This window comes from Culicoides brevitarsis, chromosome 2 (assembly GCF_036172545.1).
Source record: "Culicoides brevitarsis isolate CSIRO-B50_1 chromosome 2, AGI_CSIRO_Cbre_v1, whole genome shotgun sequence".
In the NCBI taxonomy this organism is placed as follows: Eukaryota; Metazoa; Arthropoda; class Insecta; order Diptera; family Ceratopogonidae; genus Culicoides; species Culicoides brevitarsis.
Genome location: NC_087086.1, coordinates 20,002,622 through 20,029,441, shown reverse-complemented (window position 1 = coordinate 20,029,441; position 26,820 = coordinate 20,002,622). Strand labels below are relative to the sequence as shown.

The window sequence follows — 26,820 nt, the reverse complement described above, 5'->3', positions numbered from 1 at the left end:
GAAAAATCTATAAAAATTGTATTGAATAACTTAACTCTAACAGAAATTTTTATATATTTCATATTTTTGTCCGAAATTGGTCAAATATTTGGAAAAGAGGATATCCAAAACACTTTTGACAATCCAACAACCTTAATAAGGTCTGGTGGAGACGGCCGGCATTTAAATGACTGAAAAGTTTAAAAATTAATTAAAGATTAATCCACCAAAATTTCCAACAACGTTTGTTTCCCAAAAAATAAGTTGATAAAAATTTAATATTTCGTTTATCTTTTGAAACTTTTTTTCGTCATACCTAATTCTTTGTTACATTACATTAAAGATAAATAAAAAATTGCAAAAAAAATTTTTTTTTATTTGACTAACATTTTTTTCATAATTTTTTTAATAATCTTTTTTGAAACTTTCAAATTAAAAATTGATTTAAGATCATTTTAAGTTAAAAATTGAAAAATTAAAATTTCATAAAAAAATAACTGTCAAAAAATTTTGAAAAAAAAAATTAATAATTTTATGAAAAATATTTTTAGAGAAGAAAATTTATGATAAAATATGATTTCCTAATGATTTTCAAATAAAAATTAAAATAAAATGTAACTGAAATTTTTAACTTTTTTTTTTATTTTGATTGCATTTTTGAAAAAAGACTTTATTTGTGATTTTTTTCTAGAATAAACAAAAATGGTGAAAATGATTTTGTTTCTTTTTCTATTTTTTCTCATGAATTATTTCGACAAAATTGATTTTTTTTCGTAAAAATTAATTTTTAAAAAATTATCAAAAATTTATTATTTCAGTCTTTCTTGCAAAATAAATTTCATAACTCCAACAGTCATATATTTTTAAACACTTTTCAGCGGCGCTTCGGTTTTATACAACATATCAGTCCCAATGTGCAACACATATCACACATGTGTGGAAAGATATTATACAAACATACATGACTCAACGTTTTGAATTAATTGGCCGTTTTATTTTTTCATTAGTTCAACTGTCTAAACAATAACAGTCATGTGTCGTTCGTCCATTCATCGTAGACTTTAAAACAAACATTTATTTAGAAACACATGAACACAATCCACTCTTACGCATTCTTATCAGTCCTGTCTACAATCTTGCCTGTCGTGAATGTGTATTTTTAATCAACGAAGTTATAGTTAGAGAGCGATTCATTTTGCACGATTCCAGCGGCTGTTTAGTCTGTGTTTTTTCTTCGTCAATGATCGGTGGCATTCTTCATAATCGCACTTTTTTTTGTCTCGAGCAATAAAATATTTATTATAAAATTTTACTTTTTTTGACAGTCTTATTAAATTGAGATAAGATTAACAGTTCGTCTCGATTCTACATTGAGAATTTACTGAAAACGTGAGGAGTGAGTTAAGCAAAAGACGTTTATTAAAAGTGTCTGACGTTCAAAAAAAAATTGTGAAAAAGTTATAAATTAAAATTGGTCAAGATGAGTGTCTTAAAGTATTGAGCACTTGCCGCAAGTGTTAAAAATCTGCGAAATTCGAAGCCGATTCAGAGTAAAAACGTGATAAAAACAGGTAAATTTTTAAAAATTATTTTCATTTCCTCTAAACACATTCCTTGAAATGTCAAGTTCCGTTTTGCATCATCGACAAATCGTAGTCTGGGAGAGAAAAGAGAGCGAAAAATTTCTAGTTCATCAGAACGAAGTCGAACAAGAAAAAAAAAGTTCAAGACAAATAAACAACAAAATCAATGCTGATAGCATTAGCTGATAAGAAAGTCAGAAAATCATCATTATTAGTTACTAATTAATGTATTAGATATTGAGAGTGCGCGTGTTGATGCCGTTTACAGTCGTTCGCGAGACGATTAAATGAACCGCATTGTAAATTCGTCAAAGACTTTTGATAAGAAATGAATTGTTTCGCATGTTTGAGTACCTACACTTCAATGACGTTGGAATTTTTTTTTATCGGAGCGCAAAAAAAATGGAAAAATTGGTTTCTTCAAGTGGAATCAAATTCGAATTATTGGTTGGAATGGAAATTTCCTTCAATGGAAATTGAAAAATTGCTCAAAAGTTGAGTTTTTCTTCTTTCTATGCGGGTTCGAATAACACATTATTGGTAGCTTAATTTTTTTTAAAAGAAAAATTTTAAAAATTTAGTTAAAATTTTATTTTTTCATATAAAGTTTAAATTTTGTTGATTATTGATTAAATTTTAGGGAAACATTTTTTTGAAAAAAAAAAAAAAAATAAATAAATAAATAAAAATTTTTGATGAGATTTTTCTATCCAGAGCTCAGATTTCAAATGAGTTCAGATGAAAATTTAATATTTAGACCATTTTTATAATTTTAAATATTTTTATTAGATAAATTAATAGTAATTTAGATTTTCATAATTTTTTTTTACCTAAAATCGATTCATTATTTATAATTCATAATTTTATGAATTCTGTGAAAATTATAAAAGATTACAAAATAAAAAAACACTCAGATTTTTTTCCCATTAATAAATTTTTTTATACTTTTTCAACGGTAAATGATAAAAATTTATGAATTTTTTCACCTAAAGTCCGTTTTTTGATAAATTGATTAAATTTTTTGAGTTTCTTGAATGTACGAAACCCCAAAAAGTTCTGAATTTTATTTTTTTTTTATAATCTGGTTTTTTATGATTTTCGATCACTTTTCAAGAAAAATTGCAAAAATTTCTCATTTTTTTTTACCTATCAGAACTTTTCATCAAAAAATTTTTTTTTCTCTAAAAATTTAATAATTTTTAAAAAGTAAAAAATTTTTGTTATTAAATTTTTTGAAATTTTCCGATAATACGAAAGTCCGTATTATTTTCAACGTAACTTCAACAGATCTAGAAATATCACAATAAAATTATCAATTATAAAAATTCTGGTTATTTCTGGCGTCTTCTTATTTATTTACTTAGTTTGCCTTTCTTTTGTGCTCTGTTTACTCATATTTACATGAAATTGAGAGGTTTTTTGTATCACACCAATAATTAATTACTATCCATAAAATGCCATTATTCGCACCCATCAATGAAACAGCATGGCAGGAATATTTAATTTCACAGACAAACAGTTACCAGACACCAAGGAACCATTAAAAAAAATTGTTATGACAACAATTGCAACTTGAAAGCCCGAGAGAAAGATAAGAAATCTCGTTGTGTTGTGGTCACAGCAATAAACTTTATATTATTTGATCTAGTTATTAAATAATACGAAAGATAAATTAAACATCACTCGTCTTAATTAACGTCAAGCAGTATTCATGCAAAAAAAAAGTGACAATAAATCTCGTATAAATAAACAGATATGACAATTGTCATTCACTGATATGAGCTGACAAAAAAGCCATTAGAAAAAGTATCAAATTCATCTTGCGGAGATACAACCTCAAAAACTGTGTGTTACCACATGACTAACATAACACGATGCGATATCCACAAGAGCAACGTGAATCAATGAAATTATACGCGTGGAAGGTTTCCCGCACTGTACACGACTGTTTTCATGTAAATGAGCACTACTAGCTGCTTGCTCACTCAACTCATATCTAATCGTCCTACAATGATGTTATCAGTAACTGATCAGTGAGACGTTATTTGAATGTAGACTTCGTACAGCAGTCTTTTCTCACACACAGCAAACATTTGTTTATCGTAGTAGATGTCTGTGGCAGTACATGGTGTACATGTTTGATCATTATCATACAAGCAACAGGCACAAATGGTTAGGCAGGAACAATCGGAATTTACTTTAGTTTTTTTTTATTAAATTTTATTTTTTATCAGAAAATTTAGGACGATTAATAAAAAAATCCATGTAAACAAAAAAAAAAGAAAAAAATAATTAAAAATCAAAAAACTAAAAAAAAAGAAAATAGGAAGGGGTTTTTTTTTAACATGATGTTGGGTTTTATTTTTTAGGGCGCAAAAACGCGTTTTGGGCTTTAAACGGGCTCAAAATCTATAAACAAAAAACGATTTTGATGATTGAGGTGTCGTTGGAAAGGTATTGAAAAGACGAACAAAATTGTCTTTGTGAAAAATTAGCTAACTTGGAAAATGGAAAAGTTATTAAGCAAAAACCGCGAAAAAGAGCCCATTTTTGAGCCTGCGACATTTCTACAGCGGACGTTTGATCGGGCTCGGAGTACATTCAAATTAAAGGTAAATTAAAAATAAAAAAAACGCTTATTTTCCTCTAATAAAACTTAGAATTCAATACAAATAAAGAAAAAATTAATTAAAAATCAAAAAACTAAAATTTAAAAATTGAAAAATTAACATTTTTTTATTTTTGATTCCCTGAACTGAGGTTCTGAACTAAAAAAATTTATAATTTAATTTCCAAAAACTTTTAAAATTTCTAATTTTTTTTAAATTTTCACAAAAAAAAACTTATTTTTATCTAAATTATTATTTTTTTTCGTTGATAACTTTTAATTTTGGAAAATTTAATTAGTATTTTTATTAATAATATTAAATTAATTAATTATTAATTATCTAAATTAAAATAATTTTTGACTGGTGAAACGAAGTGCACGGGTCCTCTGGTAAAACATATTCAGTAAACATTCTAAAATCGGAATTTCGGTGAATTTAAAAAATTTCCGATGAAGTTAAACAAGTTATCAAAACTGCAAAACTTAAGCTTTTCTTGATTCAAAAATCTGAATTTGATAAATAATTCAATTTATTCAAATGAATTGATTACAATTTTATTGAACATTTTAAAAGAAATTTTATTTTTTCTAAAATTTGTTAAAAATCCAATTTTTTTTAAATTTTTTGTCAAGTTTAAGGCTCAAGTTTAAAATTATCACCATTTAAAATCACAAAAAATCCTTTTGTAACATGTTGTCTTAAATATATTTTTTTAATATCTTAAAGATCAATTCTGGTGCTTTTTTTATCCATCATGGAATTTAAGATCTTTACTGATCTTTGAATTTTTAAAATTTTTCAAAAAGTAAATTTTCCTTAAAAATTTATTGAATGTTAGAACTTTTTGAAGATTTTTAAATGTAAGAGCTCACTGTCCCTTCCTACTCTACTCACATATAAAATTCACACAGTTAAAGTAAATACTCAATTTCATCAAACCATGAGTCTATTTATCTACAATACAGACACACCACACACACACAGTCACCTCCGTGGGTATTCCGTGCACGAAAGGGAATCGGCTCTCAAAGCTATCATTTTCAATACATTTGTCAGTCAGTTGTTTTTGTGATCCGGCCCGGTAAAGACCGTTAGCTTGTCGTGTGTCGCACAAAATCAAAAAATTAGTTTATTTTTTTTAGTGATAACTAAACCTACCTGTAACATGAAAAAAATCGATTATGATGAAAAGTAATCACAACTTTGAACATAAAATAGTAGTCAAAGACTTTTATATCAATTTTAATCAACACTAAAAATCTAATCAAAAAATCTTTGTTTGATACAAAAAAATAAGAATTTTGTTAAATATTTATATAAAAAAACATGTGTTAAGTAAGTGTCATCAAAAAAAAAAAAAAAAATACATAAATAAAGAGTTGACGAAACATAAAAAGGAAACACGAATACATAAAAAAACGAGAATTTTTTTTTTGTAAATTCAAGACTAGTTTGTCCCATTTTTTATATCATTAATTACTTAATTAGTGTGTTTTATGTGACATTTTGCGAGACATCATTTGATGATTTTGTAGATATTTTATGAGAATCTTTTTGAATCGACGACGTGTCCGAAAAATTTTATTATTAAAGTGTAAATTTTACTTTCAGCATCCCATCGATTTTCCCCATTGTTGTGTCGATAAAGTTTTAATTAAAAACAATTAAATTAAAAATAATTATTTTTTAAGCAAATTTGTGGATTTTGTTCTACTAAGTACCTTCGATACTTAAAAAAATATTTATAATTAAAAAAAAGCAAAGGAAGTGATTGAAAATGAGTGGCAAGAAAATTTCGACACAACAAAGTTACACAACGTACGAGTTCCCGGCACGGAAGGCAAAACAAAAGAAAACGCTCGGCCAACTGATCTACGACGGAGAAAAGGGCCGAATACTTGGACGTACACCAAAAAATTGGGGTAAGTAATTTTCTTTTTTTTTTCTTTCTTTGTAGCCGCAACATTGTAGTTACTTTGGTGTGTAAAAAGTGTACATTTTCACCCGCTTTTCTTGTAAAAAAAAAAATAAAATTCACGCATTCATTGCTGCTTTCAAGGTACATTTAAGTCATCTCTTTCTCCTCCTCCTACGAAACCCCCGTACGAGGCAAACGACAACAAAAAGTCGTTTAATCATTACAATAAAGACAAAGATCCGGATTATCATTATGTAAAAAATTGGAGAGGAGAATTCATTAGGGTACGAAAGTGTAAAAATAAGTATCAAGAAAGAAAATATTTTGGTAAGTTTTCGTGTTTTTGTGGTCGTTGCATGACAAAAAAAAATCGGCTCGGGATGCAATTTATTCGTATTTTGTCCGTTCATGTGGCATGACGAAGATTGATGGCAAGTTGTTGAAGTGAAATGGAAATTCAGGTAGGAGGAGGAGACAGTTATTACTAACAACATCCATGCTAATGAGCTAATTAATTGTGTGTCTCCCTTGTCTTGTCATGCCGCACAATGCACGTCCTGTAATTGAATGTCCTTTTTTTGTGTTGTTTTTCGTCTTTTTGTTTTAATGAAAAATCTTGTGCGCGCAAGTCCAGCACTTCTTATTGTCACATGTCACACGTGCCTCATACACTAAATAAAAAAAAAACAAGTCGCAATAACAACATGCATGTTTGTCTTTCAAATTGCTTTAGTGCCCCGTATCTCGATTGCATCTAAAGTAAACACATAATGAGTCCTCCGATAGCCATGTAAAAATAATCAAGATATTAGAATGAATGAAAACGGTCATCAATCATGAAAAAAATCGAAATTCTACGGCAGCGACTCTCTGGGTTGACCAAGCGCAGTCTATTTTTACATTTTATTTGTATCAAAGTTGAAAACAATACAGCAACAACAACAACAACGTCGATGATGATGAAAAAACTTTCTTGTTTCTTCTGAACTAATGATCTTATTTTCTCTGTCTGAACAACGATAAAAAGGCCGAAACTATTTCTTTTTATTGCCGGCACACTGCGCAGTGGATTATTTTTTTTCTCTGTTGTAAATACTGTGACGAGCGCTACCGCCTCAGTGCACTTGAAGCATTATTCGGCAATAATCAAAATAAAATGTTGTTGCAAGTCATAGATTTCTTAGTGGGACGAATTGTTATGAATTTTTTTTTTTGCTGAAATTGAATTTAAATAAACATTAGAAGAGCTTTGTTTAGGTCTCTTAGCTTGAAATACAAGGTCTCGTAAGAGGATTTATTGAAGGTCAATAATGTGAATCAAAAAAAAATATTTGAATTGTTTAGAATTTTTGTTATATCGAATTTAATATTTTTAAAGAAAATTCTTTAAATTAAATAGAAAGTTTTAATTAATATTTAAAAGAAATCAAAATTCCTTTGATTTTTCTTCATTTTTTTGTTAATTTTTTAACAAGGTTTGTCTAAATAACAATCTAGTTTGTCTATTTTAAATAAAAATTAAAAAGAAAAAACAGAACGGGCAAAAAAATCAATAAATTAATTTTGTCAATCATGACCAAAATTATCATTTCCTGTAATTTTTATCATTTTTTTGCTAATTATTTAAAATAATTTTTTTTTTAACTTTCAAAAAAGAAAAGAAGAAGAAAACGGTCAAAAAATAAAATCGTTAAATTAATTATTTTTTTATATGACCAATAAAATTTCCTTGTTTTTAAAAATTTTTTACATTATGTTTTTTAAAAAAAAATGTTAAAACTTAAAAAAAATTTGAATTTTATTCAAAATTGAAAATTAATTATGTTTTTTCATATCAATAAAATTGTTCATATCAATAAAAATTATTTTTGTAAAAAAAATATTCTAAGAGTACCAAAATTTATTTTTAAAAATTTTTTTTTTTTTATTTTTCTTTATTTAAATAAAATTTAATTTTAAAGTTTTAGTTATCGATTGTTTCTAAAAAATCAAAAACAATTTTTTTTTCAATAAAAAAGATATTAAAAGTTATTTGAAAATTCAAATTCTTCTGAAGCAGAAGGTAAACTAAAAAAATCGTAAAATACAAATTTAATTTAATTTTTTAAAATTAGCACTTTCTTCTGTCAAAATGATAATTGTCAAAATTAATTTTTTATTCTTTTTTGACAACTTTTCATCATTAAATCTTAAAAATTACCAAAAAACTGTTAAAAAGCGCTCAAATCGTTTTTTACGACGTTGAAATGTTTCGCTAAACAACATTTATTTGCATCTCAATGTAAGACTTTGAGAAATATAAACAAAAAAGTCATTTTATAAACAGTTAAATAGTTGTGTATCGTTGCCCTTCCGCCCGTTCTATGCATTGATGTAACCCACAAATCAAAGAATTTCAATTCACTCGCGTGTGTAATTTTAAAATATATTCCTCGACTATTTTTGGTTTTTAATTTCCCTTCATTCATTGAAATGTAAACAAACAGCAGTCGATCTAGTCTAGTCTCGAATCGTAGTTTGCGCTCATTTATTCTGTATGCGTCGTCGTCACTTCGAAGGTTGTGTAATGAATATTCAATATGATGCGTGCGTGTATAGAAAAAAAAACACAAAAAAACGAAATAAAAAATAAAAACAAAACGATCATATTTCTACCCTTTTCAAGGTATTTTACAACTAATTTGCTTATTTTAGTGAAACTGAAACGGTTGCGATCTAATTTTGATGACGTCGTCAGTTAAAAAAAAAAAAAATAAACGACAGTTTGTGCAAAACAAAACGACAACAAAGCCAACCTGCTAATGAATAAATTTTTAAAGACCACTTTGGTAATTTTTTATAGCTCATGTACGACTGATCCAATTCAATGTCAAACTCGCTGTATTCTTCTACATTTAATTCGTAGCTGTTGTTAGAAGTTAATAAGCGTTTGAGAGAAAAAAAACTTTTTGAAATTTTAATGAGTTAGTGACACATGACACAAAAAAACAAAAAATCAACAGGAATCATTTTATTATTCGCTAGTTAGCAGTACCGTTACAGCCCGAAAATATTTTGAGTAAGTTATCACTACTAACTACTTGCGAAAGCCACGAAAAAAATAATTAAGTCTAAATTTTTTTTCTACGCATTGTCAATCATGATTATAAAATTGACTTTGACGCGATTTTGTCAAGCGTTACATTGGCATTTTAAGGTTGTTGTTGTTGTACGCGTCTTTTATAGTAAAGTTTTTTTTTAAGTAGAAGTTTGAAGTGTGATAAGTAAATAATAATGAAATGCTTCAATTTATCTTATCATTAAAACTATTGTTTTCAGAAAAATATTAGTTTGAAGAGTGTGAAAGACAGACATAAGCCTTTAATATCTCTCGCCTTTTTTCGTTCATGTTTGTTTTACTAAGTGGAATATTTAATGTAATTATTATTTTTCTCTGGTTTGATGACAAGTGTATGTAGGCTTGGGAAATTTGCGGAATATGAATTTTTGAATAAACTTAAGAATCAATTAAAAAATTATTTTTAAGTGATGATTGGTTTTTACTTATGAATATCATTAGAAGCTTTGATTTTTCATCAATCGACGTTCAAAGTTTTAAACATAGAAAAAAAATATTGAATGAAAAGTATTTTTAACAGGATTAAAGTAATTGAAGTTTTATGATTTTTGTACAATTTAATCAAATAATAAACATGAAAAAATAAAAAAAAATTTTAGAAAAGAATTATTATCAAAAATTGAAAAAATATTTATTTATTTGACAAATAAAGTCATTAAGTCATTTACATTAATTAAAATTACGTAGTATCTTAAATTTATTATAAATTTTAAAAAATAATTAAAATTTAAAAAAATAAATACCTACAGTAATTTTTTGGTCAAAAACTTTAAAAATTTTATAAAATACATAAAATTTTCTCTTTTTAAAATTATTTTACAATTATTTTTAATTTTTTTAAATTTTCATATTCAAAGAATGATTAAATTATTTTTCTAATTAAAATAAATAAATCGTACTAACTGTCGAATTTCATTCATAAATTTTAACAAATTGAGTCTTCTCAACTCCTTCTTGTTTTAACTTTTCTTACCTGAAACCTGACCAGAATAATCAAATCTCTTGCATAATTTTTAACCTGTTTTGAAATACTCATTAAAATAAATTCCCCTATAATTTTTATCACGCCAACCTTGTTTAGGAGCTTGTTAAAATATCTTTATTTTGATCCATTTTAATGATCTTAAAGACAACCTTTAGTTTTTTGACATGCAAAAGGCCTAATTTTGAAAAATAATAATTGTAACATTTCTTCGAATTTTGAATTCAGAAGCAATTTTTGTTCCACAAAATGATACAAAAAAGAACTTTGTACAAAAATATCAGCTGACCCTGAAGTTAAAAAAATTAATTAATTAGTTTTTAAACAAATAATAAATTTTTGTTGATATCGTGAAAAATAAAATTTTTGCAAATTATTTAAAAACATTGAAAATTTTTTATAAAATAACAATCAAACTTTTTTTTTATTAGAATGAAAAAAATATTTTAATTAATTACAGATAAAAATATTAAAGAAAGAATAACATCTTAAGACAAAAATCTATTTTTAAAACCCTTTGATTTAAGTTTATTCCGAAATTCAAAAATAAAAAAAAATCGATAAAAAATCAATCAGCTGCTTAAACTTCACTGAAGGCCTTTGTCAAGTGAAATTCCAATCGATTAACTTTTCAATAAATTCTTCAAAAGAAACTTCACCTTATTCTCCTTTTTTTCTCAAGTATTTATTCTTTTTTTGCAATTTGCTAATGAAGTGAACAATGACATTATTCAACAAATACACTTATCTGCTTATAGATAAGGAATTTTGTATTTTCCATCCTCACCTATCGCTTTTTCATACAAAGTATGTCCAGACTGACGACTGCTTCGAGCACTTTTGAAAACGTGATCGTCATTTTACGTCATTTTTTGTGCAAATCCGGTCAACTTACGCATAAAACGAGGATATTCCAACAATAATTTTTACAATAAAATACTACTTCATACCGCTTTTTTGCTAGTTATTTGTTAAATGTATCATAAAATTAAAACTAGTTTTAACTAAATCGATCAATCGTTCGTTTCAGCTGTTTTTAATAGTACAAATATCTACCTGCGAGTGATTATCTTTCCGACTTGTTTACGCATCGCACATGAATATTTACTACTTTAATACTAAAATACAGTTGAAATTAAAAACTGACTCGAACCAGTTAATGATGTTATTATTTATCATAAATTTCAGCGAGTTATCTATTCACTTTTTGAGCGAGTGTCTGGCATAGTTTAGGACATTGAACTAAAAAAAAAATCACGAAAACAAAGTTGAGCAATATTTTTGGACGCTTCATTTATTTTTAGAACGGAAAAATCATTTCGTATCGCGGTCAAATTATTAACTTTATTGCTTAACAAGAAAATATTCTATTCTTTACCCGAAAAAAAAAACAAATATTTTCCAGTGCGTATTTTCTTTGGCAGTGACCCAAAATAAAGTTTCATCTGTAAAGTAAAATGAAAATAAATGAATTACAATGATAATAAACAAATAATTTATTCAACACGCAAATCGAGTACGAAACCGACAAATCTCGTCGTATTGCATTACGTATTACTAATAATTATTTATATTATTATATTTGAACTTCAAACAATATGCATGAAAGATTTGTGCGTTTATTGTATGCAAATATATGAGAATATGTGACAAATTTATGTGACTTATTTCGAACAAGTGGTTTGGTGAATACCAAATGAAATGTAAATTTTAATTAGATTTCATGCCAAATCAATGATGGAATTGTGTGGATATTGGTTGACTTTCGGACCAAATTAGCAAATTTTCGGTTCATCGACAAGCCACAAACCGCAGAAAATGATACAATTTTACGATGGTGTCAATTCATTTAGTCAATGGCACGACATCGAGTGTCATATCTAATCTTATCAAACGTGTTTTTTGAAAAAAAAAAATAAAATAAAACTACCGAATATTTAACCTAATTCGAGCGGAATATATAAAACTAAGTCGATGTCGTCGTGTAACAGGTCTGGTGACGTTCAGGTGATATTATTTGTTGTGAAAAATTCACGTTTCGCATTTTTTTTAACAATTGAAAAAAAAAATTATAAAAAAATATTTATTTAAAAATCGATGGAAAATTTACGAATATAAAAAAAAATTCGTAATGGAATATTTATCAAAAAATTTCTTATTAGGCTATTTGTCGTTAATTTTAACAAAAATTTTATGCTTTTATAAATTTTAAACATTTTATATTTTATAAATTTTATAAAATTTTAATTTTTCATTTCAAAATTTAAATTTTATCGAAATTATTTCAAAAACTCTGAAAAAATAAAACTTTAATTTTAATTGAAAACCGCAGAAAAAGAATTTATTTCTATAAATTATCTCAGTACTTTTTTAAAATTTTTGATAATTTTTTTTCCTATTTTTTAATTAATTAATTTTTATTTTAGTTTTTTTTTTATTAAAAAAATTAAAAATTTTGTAAAACGTGAATTTTTTAATGAATAAAAATTTTAAGAGAAAAAAAATTGAGAAAAAAACAAATAAATAAAATTTTAAAAAATATTTATAGATCAATCTTCTAAAATTTTACTAAAAATTGCATCAACAAAACGTAAATTTTGCACAATATCGCCTTTTATATCGTGTGAAATATGATTTTGATTGATTTATGTCTCGTCTGCGTACAAACTAGGTATCTATTAATTAAACCGGTTTTTGTTTTACGCAAAAAAATTGCATTGAAGGTGCAAACTATGGCTATGAATGGCTAATTGTTCATTGACAAATCATATCACTTACGTTCATCATGTGGCGTCACCCACACATTTCGTTCCTCGCCGATAATGATTGATAAATTAAAAAAAAAACGATTGATAACGAAAATAAACTCGTCCCAAGAAAAATTTTATTGTGCTACAATTTAATTGGATCAGAGCGCGAGATAATTGCTGCTAGTTGGTAATTATCTTTACGTAGCTCTCGTAGTACGCGAGTTACATTCAAATTTTTTTTTCTCAGGTTAACACTTTGCAATGCAAATTATGACAAAAAAAAAACTATTAAAGTTGTAATAAAACAATAATTAAACGCAAAATAATATATGAGGTTAGTTAATTACTTATTCATTGAAGTTAATTACTCCAAAGAGCAACAGTAGCTGATGCCAACCCCGAAAAAAAAGGCATTAAAAATTGTCGATATTGAGCGCAACAGTGACGCAGCGATGGACACTCCCTTTGAATGTTTCCTTCTTTTATTATTTATTCAATTTACGACAGCAAAAGGCATCAACGTGTCCTACCTTGGCCTACATTATGCACATAAAAATTCTAAATAATTATCATTTTATTCCGTGTTTCATCACATACACACGTGTTGTTTATTCGAAATGATGAATAAAACCCAACTAAACATATATTTTGACTGTAATCATATGTTTCAGTGGAAAATAACAAAATTATGTTAGTTTGTCGTTTATGAGGTGAAATTATTATTTTGATGGATAAAGAGTTGTTTTAGATGAATTGATGGAATGGAAAATGAAGCTCGAGGTCAGTTAAAGAGCTTTTATTAATTTTTTCCGTCTAAATCAAACAGTTTTGGAATTTTTTATTTGTTTTTCTCATTATTTCTTGTTTTTCTGTCAATTTTAATTTTATAAAGCAAACATGATTTTAAAAGATATTTTAAATTATTTTAGTGTAAAAAATGATTTTTTAGTAAATTCTACCATTTTAAATTTTTTTAAACATTTTTTGCTTTTCAGTTTTTAACTTTGTTTGCAAAAAATTTATCATATAAATTCTATAAAATTTTAGCCAATTTTTTCTAAAAAAAATTACTTCATCTTTGTTGGAAATGTCAAATTTAAATTTTTTAAATTAAATTTAATTTTAAAATAAAAATAACCAAACTGTTAATTAAAATTATTTTTTTTTAATGCAAATAAATTTAATATACCTATTTTGATTTTTTCGATTTTTTCATAAAAAAATAAGGGAAGAAAAATATTAAAATGGGAAAAGTTTTGAATTTTTTTTTGCATTTTTAATTGAAAAATCATGAAGTATTGCAGTTTCCATTAAAATCATACTAACGAAGAAATTTTTCTTTAATAAGACGTCAATATCAATGATAGAAATTTAGATCAACTTTTTCAAGGCACGTGACTAATTTTATTTTTCAAAATTTTAATTTGGGAGATTTTGATTAATTTTTCTCCCCTTTTGAGTTTTAAATTGAAAATAATATAAAATTAAATTAATTTTGTGATTAAAACCCAAAATCGTTCAAATATTAAGGAAAAAAATTTAAAAAATATTTTTTTTATTCAAAACAAAAAAAAATGAAAAATTACTAAAGATGCGTCTAAAAATTAATAAAAAAATAAAACAATTAATAAAAACATAAATTTTGTTACCTCTTCTAGTTTTTTTTTATTCATGAAACAAAACTCCATTCAGCACTTGTTTTCGAATCTCGAACAAGAAAAAGTCCAATGCCACCACGCATAGAGAAAATGATGTGTGTCAGTAATGTGATTTATTTGTGATGCTCCATGTGAGATACAATTATGACGTAAGAGTTAATGCGCTTGAAATTCTTTTTATAGAGTCCAGGTATATAAATCATTTATGTTAACTCATGCGTGCGTCTATTAAATTCTGTGTGACAACCTGCTGGAAAAAAAATTTCCCATTATGTAAAAAAAGAGCAATTTATGCGTCTCTTTTGTTTAGAATTTAATTCATCGGAAAACACGAAAAAAAATATTAATTTTATCAAAAAAATCACTCGCACGCTTCCTCATTTCATTATATTCACGTTTTTTTATGTTTATTATATTGAAACTAATTAATCACAGCATGCAGTCGTTTATGACAATTTATCTGTTTTCTCTTTTGCAATAAGTTGGCAATTCGCTGTGTTTGTCCTAGAAATACGGTCGTCGAGGAACGAACGTTATGTAGACATTGCATTAATTTTCCTTTATCCTTTTGCAGCCCAGTTGATAATCTTCTACACCGTATTTTACGCTGTACTTGCCGCTCTATTTACCATCTGTCTGCAAGCCTTATTCTTCACGCTAAATGACGAGCACCCGAAATGGCAGTTGGAGGAATCATTGATAGGTGAGATAATTTTTTTCTTTTCAAAAAAATTTTTTATTGATTTTTCTTGTTGAAAGGTGTCAATCCCGGCCTCGGATTCCGTCCCTTGCCCGACGACCCGGATGAGGGTTCGCTCGTATGGTACGAAGCCAAGAACCAGACTCAAGTAAAAGTTTGGACAGACCGTCTAGACAAATTTTTGGAACGTAAGTTTTTGACGTCAGAGCACTCGTGAAATTTTCCATCTAACACGCCATTGAATTATTGATGCACTTAGCTTACCGAAATAAATCATTGCTGCCAAGTGAGGGAAAGAATCAAGTCGTCTGTGATTTCGATCAAAGTCCAAAGGAGGGTCAAGTTTGTTCCGTGGAAGTTGATTCGTGGGGCCCATGCAGTCCAAGTGAGGGATACAGCTACAATAAATCCTCGCCATGCATTTTCCTGAAATTAAATCGAGTAAGATTTACATTAAATTTACATAAAAACATTTTTTTTAAATTATTTTTTTTATTAGATTTACGGATGGGAGCCAGAATTCTACACGGAGCCCATCGATGAGATGCCCCAGCAATTGAAGGACTTCATTAATGCTCAACCCATGGAGAAACGAAAGCAAATTTGGGTGTCGTGCGACGGACAGGATCCAGTTGATATGGAAACGTTAAGTGCCGGCTTGGAATATTACCCGAAAGACTTGCACGGATTCCCCGGATACTTTTATCCATACGTTAATACGCCCGGTTACTTGAGTCCCTTGGTGGCTGTTCGTCTCTTGCGTCCTCAAGGTAACATTTCGAGTTAATTTTTGTAAAAAAAATATATTTTTTATTTTTTACTCCATCCCACAGTTCATCAAATTGTCAACATCGAGTGCAAGGCATGGGCGAAAAATATTAAAGTTCAATTAGGACGCGATCGCTCGGGATCCGTACATTTTGAGGTGATGGTAGATTAAATGAACGGACTGTGTTAGCTCTAAAGACGTTATTATTTAATCGTTATCAGTTGTATACTTAAAAAAAAGAGAAGAAAACTTATGAAATTGTTTTGTAAAGTTGACTTGCCACACACACACGTACATAAAATAAAACAAAAAAAAAGAGGAAATATTTAAAAAATAAATGTAGAACTGAAAATGTTACAAACTTAATGTTATTAATTAATTAAACAATATGATAATTGTGCAAATTGCTTGCAATTTTTTCTTAATTTTTTTAAAGATATTTTAATTTTGAAGTAAATTGAACAAAATAAAGAAATAATAGAGACATAAAAGTTTAAAAATGATGTTTTTTTTTATTAAATTTGACTGATAACCTGAAAATTAATTGAAAATTTACTGAAAAAGTAATTTTTTTTCAATGGAATATGAAGGTTAGTAAGTATGCAAATATTTTTTTTAATTAATTTTTTCCCATAAACAATCAATTAAACATATTTTAATTTTTTTTACAAGAAAAAAAATTTTGTTAAGAAAAAAATTAGGTAAGAAATTTTTTGAAGGAATTTTTTAAGAAAAAATTTATTTTTATTGCTTTCTTTCTTCCATTTTAAGGTCGAACTTTAAAAATTAAACGAATAAATTAAATAAAATTTAAAAAATTAAATAAAATTTTCAAAATTTTATATTAAATTATATTTATTATTTAAAATAATTTTAAATTATTAAAATTTTTAATTTTTTTTTACCTTAATTTAATATTTCCTTAAAATTCCATACTTAATTAATTACAATCAAAATCAATAATAAAAACGTTGCATTTTAAACCATTTTTTGGGCAAATTTTTTTGATAAAAAAATTAAAATTTTAATTTAAAAAATAAAAAAGAATGCTAAATTTTCAAAAAACTGCTTTGAATAAAATTATTTACTGGTAATTTCATTTAAACACAATTTCCTTGTTTCATTTCCCAAAAAAAAATTCTCTTGCACTAATTTTCCTGCATTTTCTCTCGCATGCCATTCATTCGTCACCCAATCACAACGCTGAAAAATATAAACATTTCCACGTGCCAAAGTTTTTCTCTCTCCCCCTTCTCATTTTCTCTCTGCTGTCATTGATTATCGCATGCACTGCACCACGCACACGGCAATAAAACACAGGAAATGTTCCAGTAAAGCGACTATTTTTTTTAAATATTACATACATAAAAAAGAACACTTTCAGTAGTTGTTGGCTAATCCGAGTGTTTGGTAGTAGTAATTGTCACAATAGACAAGTGTTCCAACGTTGTTGTTGTTAAAATTATCGATTTTTCCCAATTTTTTCGCAGTAACGCGAAAGATAAACAAAAGCTATTAAATTTTTACTCTTTCGCTCCTAAAGCAAGACAATTTGTTAGAAAATTGTGATATTATGTAATAGACATACTTGTGTTGTGTATGCATTTTCGTAGAATCCTAGAATAATGTAGCTCGAAAAAAATTTTAAATTTCTCTTAGATTAGAATTTTTTTGAAAATTTTAAAGAGCTTATGAGTGTCGAGAAAGTTCTAAAAATTCTGGGATGGCAAAAAAATCGATATATTGATCCAAAAAAAACTAAAAAGTGAAAAAAAAAATTAAATTTATTAACAAAAGAGCTTCTCTTACTATCTCTCCCTCGTAGTTACATTTTTTAAAAACAAAAGTTTTCAAACAAAAAAAAATGTGATAGTGAAAAACGACGTTGATAGAATTTTAATGACTGACACTAATGCATTACATTAAAAAAATGATATTTATAACTTCCACTAACAGAACAACAACTTTTAATGACAAAAATGGAAATTAAATAAATTACAAAACTTTTAATACTTTGCTAACGAAATAATTGAAAAATGTGATAAAACGCGAAAGCTCAATAAATTTCTGTGATTTTTTTTCGCAAAAAAAAGTATTTTGAAAATTGAACTCAAATAAAATAAAATAAAATAATGGATCAAATACCAGCAAGTAGTGGTACTGATGCTGATGGTGGACCAACGGCGATGACAATAAAGCGTTTTATGGGACGTACCCCAGGTGTTATAAAGTCCAAATTTTTATCTGTTTTAGGAAATAGCACGGACATTATTAGTGGCATATCAAATAAGGTGACTTTTTATTGCTGGCAAATGGAGGCGACTTGTATTTTTAATTTTTTCTTTCTTTTTTTTTTAGATTGATGCAGCTTTGAGTCTTTCTACGTCGTCGGAAGACACGGAAACTACCGCAAATAGAAATCAGGCAAAGGTTCAAGCGAAATTGGATGCTTCCAAGGAAAATTGTCGACAAAATACGAAAGATGGTAAAATTTAATTCTTTCTAGATTTTTATAATTTTAAATTTTTATCGAAACAGATTTTTTAAGTTTGGTTAATTTTACGTAATTTTAATAAGAATTGAAATAAAAGTTGTTCATTAAATTCCTCTAAAAAAATTTAAAAATAATTTTTTAGTTTCAAAATAAAAAAATCTAAAATATGGTAAATTTTAACGTTAAAACTAAAAATAAGTCGATACTGGAAAAATTTTAAAGTTAAAAATTAATTAAAATAATTAATCAAATTCAAACTAAATTAAAAAGTTAATTTGTAGAAATTCTTAATTTTTTTTCCAAGAAATGAAAGAAATTAAAATGGAAGTCATTTTCATAAAATTTAAAAAAAATAAGTTCTGAATTTTGACAATTTTTGTTCCTAAAATATCATTTTTTTTCAGAATCGAAAATAAAGAAATCTTAATTTTTTTCGATTTTTAGTGACATAGATAAAAAAAAATAATAAATCGGGCTCAATTTATTTTAAATTATTCTATAAAAATTCTTACAAAAATTAAAATTTAAAAAAAAATTCTACTAATAATGCGTTTTTTTTTATCCTTTTCCAGCTGATACCCTCGACTTTGACACAGTTGACTTCGATTATCGCAAGGTAAAAGAACGTCGTGCCATGGAAGAAGTGCAATGCGGTCGTTATCGACAACCAACCTTCGTGGCAAGCAAATCCTCAATGATGGCACAAGCAGCTGCCGAGCCATGTGACTTATTGGTGCTAGAAAAGCAGGCACACGAAAGTAGCAAACATAGTTCAACGGAGACCGAATACACCAATTCCATTGATTCGCCATCTCCACGTCCCGACATCGATTTGGAATTTCTCGAACAAGTCAATGTAGTGCGGATGGCCATCGAAGGCAAAAATGTAGAAGATATCGACAATAAAGGAGATGCAAAAGGACAAAATGTGGAACCTTCGCAATCCGTTGATCGACTAGCCGTCCCAAGCAGCAGCGCGTCCACGAGCGACAACGATCCGTGCATCGCTGATGTGAGTTTTGAATCTGCAGACATAAAAAATTGGATAAGATCCGAGTCATATACTTCTGTACCGTCATGGGCTTCGTCCATTAGCTTGGATAGTCAGAGTGAAGAGGCAGCTTTGGAATTTATGAGGAGTTTCGTAACGACCCTGTTTACGGATTGCGGTTCCATGACGATGGAAATGAAGTCTGATTTTGGACAATATGCACGAGTAAGACTTTTTTTGATGAAATTTTGATAAAAATTAATTTTTTTTATTTAAAAACAGACAGAAACCGGTCGATTATGGTTCTCGCGCTTGCTGAATGTCCAACGTGTCAAGTCCAAAAAAGTTGATGAACTCACATTTTACGCCCTCATCCAGTATTTTGCCATCATTCTCTTCGAATGTGTCGAGAGTGATGACTTCTCGCCGGCGAAAAATCTGATGAACATGTGTTTCACGTTCTACCACGAAGTGGAGGTGCCTGGTTGCGAGCCATATCCCGAGTATTTGTACACGTACTTGAAGGACCAGCCGATTTGGCATTCGCTGCGCTTCTGGAATGCCGCATTTTTCGACGCCTTACAGTCGCAACGGGCACACCGTCCCGTGCCGCCAACCGTGAAAGCAACCGATGTCACCAAAGATCCCGTATCGGGATCAAAAAGTGAGAGTTTGCCGCAGAGCGAGAACGATCCGCATTCCGCAGCGTCATCCATCATCAACGAGATGGAGCTGGAGGACGACAAGCAGTTTCAGCAGAACATTACGTTCGGTCAGCTGGGGACTTTTACCTGCAACATGCACGCATTCGGGCTAAGTCGCGACCTGACGAACGAATTTCTCCGGAAACAATGCACAATTGCGAATTTGACGAAGGAACAAGTGAAATTGTTGCAAGACAATGTCAATCGAATGTATCGCGAAACGGACCCGTGGCGACAATAGATGACTTTAGATTAACTCAGGCCTCGTTTCTACCCAGTTTTGTACTTTTTGAACGTCGTAAAGCATTTTCCATCGCTTTTGCTCGTCTCTTTGGCGAGAATTTCGATTTTCTCAAGTAATTGCTTGCAATCTTGCACCTTTTCCATCTTCTAATTCCAAACTGTTTTTCTTAACGCACATAAATTTGAAAAAAAGAGTGATGAAAGGCGCATTTACGGATTTTTTTGACTGAAAAAATTGACAGACACGAATTGCTTGCAATAGTAACGCATTTGTTCTTTAAAAAAACGCTTTAAAATTAAAAATTCTTGTGATCTCTATCGTTAAGATTCCCTTTTTCAAAAAAATTATCGCAAAAAAATTTTGAATTAAGCAAAATTGTTTTCAAATTGTTGAATTAATAAATTTAATAGTTTTAAATTCACATTTTTTTAATTCTTTAAACCATCAAAAGTCATCATCGAAGATAGATTCATCGATATCCAGTTCACTGAAATCCATATTTTCAGTTTCTTTCTTTTTAGATGGGTCACTTGGTGTTCCGGAGAACGAATCACGTACGCTTTCGAGGATATTTTCGAATTTTATGTCATTCAAATCATTTTCTGTTGATTTTTCGACGGGTTTTGGTTTCTTCGGCGATGAAACGTCCATTGATTCATCAACTGGCGATGGAATTTCTCGCTTATTTTTGAATTGTGAGAAAGAAAATTGCTTTAAAACGTCTTTGAATGATGGACCGGGATCGGAGATTGCTGCTGGTGAGATTTCTTCAACGACTGGAAGAGGCGAACTGAGTGGAGAATATGGCGGGGATACGGATTCCTCCATTTTTTCTGGTTCTGTGATGTTAAGCGGTGGGGGTTCCAGAACCTCGTTGCAATCGTCGCTATTGTGCATCATCTCAAGTTGGTCCAGGAAGTCAATTCCATCATCGCTGACCGGTAGTTGAATATTTTGAGTATATGTGGATATCGCAGAGTTAAATTTTTGCGAAAGCCTTATTTTTTCGTTTTTGATTTCTTCGTCCATTTTTTTCTTAATGGCTTCTTTGGTCTGTTTTTCCGAGTCGACTGTCGATTTGCTTGAACATGGACGAGGATTTCTTTGTGTTGGCATCCGAAATTCAGGTTCTTTTGTGTTTTCATTCGAATTGGTTCTAGTTGCCTGAGTTCCGGCTCTAAATTGTGTCGTCGTCGTTTGTGGTTTATTTGCGACCTCCCATTGCTTCAGTACTTCCGGTATAAAATTCGGTAATCGAATTTTCATTAAAATCTCCTTACACTCATTTTGTGTCGGTCCCAGTGGCAATTTTTTCTCAAGCGGATTCCGATGATCAAAATCACGATTGTTGCTGTAACTGTTCTCCATAATCAGACAAAGTACCACCACAGCATCCAATTCGGTTACTTCCGTTTTCAACAGTAATCGAGCGTAGGCTTTAGCAAGTCGGGTTAACGATTGAAGACAACGTCGCGTCTTCCGTATTGGATCAACTTCAGGATCGCGCTCCAGATGAACGTAATAACAATGCAGAATCGTTTCAGCTCCTTCACGCACAGTCGGACGGAGTTTCGTTGCGTTCAACAAATGTCTTCGTAGTTGGTCCTCGGAATATGGGGGAGTGTAATGTCCAGGGGTCAAAATATCTTTGGTGATTCGATCGGCAATCGGACGATGATGTTCGTCGTTGTTGAAGTCACGAATGACGAAAATTGCATCAAATCGACTCATGAGGGCGCCACTTATTTTGAATTCGATTGGGATATCGAGATTATTTCTTCGAAAAATTTTGTATTTGTCGGGATTGCAGGCAGCCATGATGACACAACGGGTTCTCACTTTTATGTGGAGACCGAACTGAAAGAAAAAAAAGGTAAAAAATGGTTTTTTAACAATTTTGTGAATTTACTTTTGAAACATGAATCGTTTGTTGTTCCATGGCTTCATGACATGCTCCCTTATCCATTTCTGACATATTATTGAACTCGTCGAGACAACAAACGCCGCCATCACAGCTAGGTAAGATTCCCAATTCGTAACTTTTGAATCCATCTTCTTGAGTTAGACCTACAGTAAGTCCTGCTGTAGAAACACTTGCACCTAAAAGTAAAATTTTATAATTTTTTACTAATTTTTTCTTAATTTTTTTCAAAATTTAAATTTTTTAAATTTTTTTTATAAAAAAAAGTATCTTTCATTTTTTGGTTAAATTGCCCTAAAATCAATTTTAAATAAGAAATTCACGAAAATATTGATCAACGGTCAAAATTTCATTAAAATATGACAATTGTATCTATTAAAAATGTATTTCAAAACTTTTTTTGCCCTCCTATTTCATTTTGAAAAAAAGTTTTTAGGACAAAGCGACCTTAAATAATTACCTAAAATTTGCCAAATTTTTCTTTTAATGTAAAATTATTTTTATGATGACTTTGAAGATAACTCTGAATTATTATCGAGTTTTTGCAATATACAAATTTTTATAAAAATGTATTTTTTTTCTCCGAAATTTTTGTTCCATTAAAATTTTCTAATCAAAATATTTAATTAAGTTGTCTAAAATAAAAAAAATAAGTAACTTACATCCTCCAAAGAAGCTATCAGGTAACATTTTACTCGCTTTCATCAACAAATTCGATTTAGCGCATCCCGAATGTCCAATCAGCATAATGTGTGATTGTTGTCGGTATTTTTCATCAGTTATCACGCAACTGGCTAACGATGTGAGGATCAACAATTTCGTCAAAGCCATTGCATAAACGTTTGGCTCAAAGGACTCAACGAGTACGTCTCTTGCTGCAAATTCTCCTTTTGTGTGAAGCAAATTATACCAGTCTTCTTCCACCATAAACTGATCCTCGTCCGTTAAATTGTAATTGATTCTCCGTTGCATTGGCGTTGCGCTGTTTGCTTTGAAGACATATTCCACTAACGCCTCTTTGCCCTCATTCGTTGGCTTGTGACGCCTTTCAAGGGTGCCAAACACGAAAACTTTCTCTCCAAGTCTGATGGTTTCGGCAATATCGTCATCTAGTGTGACTTTAAGATTCATTTTGAAGTTGTGATGATCTTCATAATCCTCAATTTCGATCTCTTGGATCTCGTGGAAGTAACGAGCAATGTCCTCAACGTCATCTTGGTCACGAGCATCAAGTTCATCGGTGCATTTTTCACATTCGTCGGGATATTCAAAGTTGTAATGCGAATGATAAGTGCTGCTGCCGACATAAACTTCTCCACAATTCTCATTTTGACAAATTATTTCTCGCTGATACTCAACGAGACGTTTTGGGCACATGCCACGAACTCTGCCGCGCACTTGCATCAACTTTCCGCGTTTGCGATAAGTAGGAAATTTCTTTTCCGTTACGGGATTATTGAAAAATCGAACTGTTACATTAACTTTTACCGAAGCTCCGGGTTCCAGCATGTCGTCACGAGCTTTTAGGTGGATTTGTAAAGCTGCTTGAGCCGCATTCTTCCAAAATTGGAATTGCTCAGCGGGATTGCGGAAGAGACTTGTGTACAATTCTTCATTAAATTCATTGAGTTCTTTTAAACTGTGGATAAAAAATGGGATGAAAATTGAATAAAACTTAAAGAATCAATAAACTTACTCGACGTAAATCGAATAAAAATCATATTCTACTTTGTTGTTCAAGATTTCATCGAGCACTAAAACAAACTTCTTTTGTGCGAAAAACAGCAATCGTCGCTCTGCCAACTCATCTTTTTTGAGTAATTCAATAGTTTCTGGATTGATAGTTGTGTCTAACTGAGTACTTGTACTCGGACGAGGGCTTGGTGGCTCATTTTCTGGAGAAGAATCCATCGAATTTAACTGAGTTTTATCAACATTTGCGCTATTTCAATGTTATCACTTTCATTCGTCTCGAACTCGCATGAAATTTGAATTAGTTTAAAGGCAAATGAGTTGAATTAGCGGGCTTTGTAGGGTCGATAAACTATTTACCATGATGTTAATGATCTTTAATTTTTTTTAGATTCTTTAATTTTCTCAAATAATGAGTTATTTTAAACATTTCATACAAAAATGACAGGGATGTGCATGCAATTTTTTGTTGAAAAAGTATATTATTTTGTTAATGAAATTTTAAATTTGACAAAAAATACTTAAAAATAACTTAATATTAACTTCAATTCAATTCCAATTCAATTTTTTTTTCAAGTCAATTCTTTTATTTTTTTAACTCTAAAAAAGAAAAAAAAGAAGAATGAAGAATGAACGAGAGAGCAAAATTAACCAGCGAAACTGCAATTTGCAGCGCGGTGGCCAGCCCGCCTGCATATATAACAAATTCTCGGTCTGCGTTCCATTGAATGCTGATGGTGATGATGAGTCCGATGTCATTGCTCTTGTCGTTGGTCGTCAATCCGGAGTCCTCTGAGGCGGCACATTTCGTTTCGCAGGTCCTCATGTCGATGCGCTCCCGTATTATTTATGTTGCTGCCGCTGCTTAACTTAACTTAACATTAGAATTTTCACAGAATCTTTCAATTTTTTTCTTTGTTTTCAATGTTTTTTAAAATGTAGTTAAGGTAATTCAGTTTGTGTTGGTGATTAATGGCTAAATGCTTTTTGAATAAAATGTATTGAGTTTTGACTGATTTTGTGGAAATAAATTTTTCGATGCTCTGTTCGAGGGCATTTTGCACATCTGAGTGTACGTTTTGCACCGTGGCATTGTCAATAAGCTCCTCGAGATCTGTGTCATCTATAAACATTTTAATATTAATTTTAAAAATTTATTAATAATTTTTAATGATATTTTTTTAATTTATTTATTTATTTTTATTAATTTCTTTACTTTTTAATTAGCAAAAATTTGATTAAGAAAAATAAAAAAAAATTATTTACGTGCATTTAAATTTAAGAATATTTTTCTTACCGAGCGGTTTATCATCCAAATGCGGACATGCTTTATTTTCTTCTTCATTGTTTTCTTCACTACCAAATGGTGAAACGACAACTGCTTTACCGTTGCATGAGCAGACAAGAATCATGAGAGGAGAATTCGGATTCGTCAAATTTACGACGGATCCCGACGAGGGAGTGAGGGAGTAAACAGAAATGTACGACGTCGTAAAAAATATGCCATATTCACGATTTAAAAATTTTTCGTTTTGAATTATTTAAAATAATTTTTAATGTATTTATTTCAGACTTTGTAATCTTTTTTTTTCTTTCCCTCAGAAGAACAAGAAAAAGAACAGTCGATTACAAGTATTTTGTGAAGAAAAGATTTAGTTTTTTATTTTTCAGTGGAAAATTGTATTAAAAATATCAGTAAAGGGTACCACACGGTAGATAATGCATCGACCCTACCTTGAATTAGCGGGAAGGCGATTTTCTTACTACTCACATGGACATCAAAACAAAAACAAACTATGAAAAATGGTTGAAAAATCGGAAATCTCGAAGCATTATGAGCAGATTGTGCAACACATTATTAGTTTTCAGCAGCCAGGACTTGAATCACTTCAATCTTATTATGGGTAAGCATTTTTTCTAATTTCTCAAGAAAATTCATTTAAAAAAAATCTTTTAACTTTCAGACAAATGAGTTGCAAATTGAATTCAGAAGCAAAAAGCGGCTCAAACGCAGCGTGTCCAGGATGTTGCCTTTTAAGAACGGACGAAAATCAAATAGTGACAGAAGAGAGTCCTGTACTGAAAAAGCAGAGAAAACGACTAAAAGCCATTCAGAAATTAAGAAAAATCAAACAACGGACGAAAAAGCAAGAAAATATGTTGAAAAAATTGTTGATGAGAAAGAATGGAGCTCAAGTAATTTTTAAATATTATAAGATTTTATCAAATTCTTAACGAATGTCTTTAACTTTAGATAATAACCTGTAAATTGTGCAATTACACAACCAAAAAAGCAATACCGCAATCAAATCCCACCGAAAATGCTGACACTCCAAAGCCGTCGTCCAAAAAACCTCAAAACCCACAAGGACAAAAACGAAAAGCTGAACAAAAAACTCCTCAGGAAATATTGACGAAGAAGCAGAAGAAGAAAACAGCGGGACTTAATCCACTTTACGTCAAACCAAAAGCCTCATCACAATTTGAAAGTGCCTCAAAATCGTTGAATAGTGCCAAAAACCTCCAAAAATTATCACAAATGCTTCAAGAATCTGACAAACAAAAAAACTCTGCCTCTCGTCTCGATTTGTTTTTAAAATAAAAAAAAAACTCAAAAATTCTCTGTTTTTTTTTTAAATGACTCACCGAATTTCCGCGAGCGCCTCTCTATTTACACTTTTTCCGACTTGTTTACACGCAAAACATGA

At 29.5% G+C, this 26,820-nt stretch overlaps 4 protein-coding genes across 6 annotated transcripts; 3 read left to right on the top strand and 1 right to left on the bottom strand.

Annotated features, from left to right (window-relative positions):
- The first annotated feature begins 1,206 nt into the window (after positions 1-1,206).
- LOC134831870 (sodium/potassium-transporting ATPase subunit beta-2-like) lies at positions 1,207-16,352 on the top strand. 3 transcript variants are annotated; one of them, XM_063845695.1, is made up of 8 exons: positions 1,207-1,550; positions 5,783-6,093; positions 6,231-6,416; positions 15,172-15,300; positions 15,357-15,485; positions 15,557-15,738; positions 15,797-16,067; positions 16,131-16,352. In XM_063845695.1, the coding sequence occupies exons 2-8, from the start codon at positions 5,949-5,951 to the stop codon at positions 16,235-16,237; spliced, it is 1,149 nt and encodes a 382-aa protein (XP_063701765.1). In that variant the 5' UTR covers positions 1,207-1,550; positions 5,783-5,948; the 3' UTR covers positions 16,238-16,352. The 3 variants fall into 3 exon arrangements, with proteins under 3 accessions (XP_063701765.1, XP_063701767.1, XP_063701766.1); XM_063845696.1 differs by lacking the exon at positions 1,207-1,550 and adding an exon at positions 5,248-5,506; XM_063845697.1 differs by lacking the exon at positions 6,231-6,416 and having other exon boundaries at positions 1,211-1,550.
- A 1,846-nt stretch (positions 16,353-18,198) lies between these two features.
- LOC134828696 (uncharacterized protein KIAA0513) lies at positions 18,199-20,910 on the top strand. The gene is made up of 4 exons (XM_063841681.1): positions 18,199-18,357; positions 18,425-18,551; positions 19,133-19,776; positions 19,834-20,910. The coding sequence occupies exons 1-4, from the start codon at positions 18,199-18,201 to the stop codon at positions 20,494-20,496; spliced, it is 1,593 nt and encodes a 530-aa protein (XP_063697751.1). The 3' UTR covers positions 20,497-20,910.
- On the bottom strand, positions 20,891-24,343 carry LOC134830211 (DNA helicase MCM9-like). The gene is made up of 4 exons (XM_063843617.1): positions 24,117-24,343; positions 23,083-24,059; positions 22,409-22,599; positions 20,891-22,356 (listed from the first exon to the last, which is right to left on the bottom strand). The coding sequence occupies exons 1-4, from the start codon at positions 24,329-24,331 to the stop codon at positions 20,944-20,946; spliced, it is 2,796 nt and encodes a 931-aa protein (XP_063699687.1). The 5' UTR covers positions 24,332-24,343; the 3' UTR covers positions 20,891-20,943.
- Positions 24,344-25,885: 1,542 nt separating this feature from the next.
- LOC134828695 (uncharacterized) lies at positions 25,886-26,714 on the top strand. Its single transcript, XM_063841680.1, has 3 exons — positions 25,886-26,016; positions 26,077-26,308; positions 26,367-26,714. The coding sequence occupies exons 1-3, from the start codon at positions 25,916-25,918 to the stop codon at positions 26,712-26,714; spliced, it is 681 nt and encodes a 226-aa protein (XP_063697750.1). The 5' UTR covers positions 25,886-25,915.
- Positions 26,715-26,820: the final 106 nt, after the last annotated feature.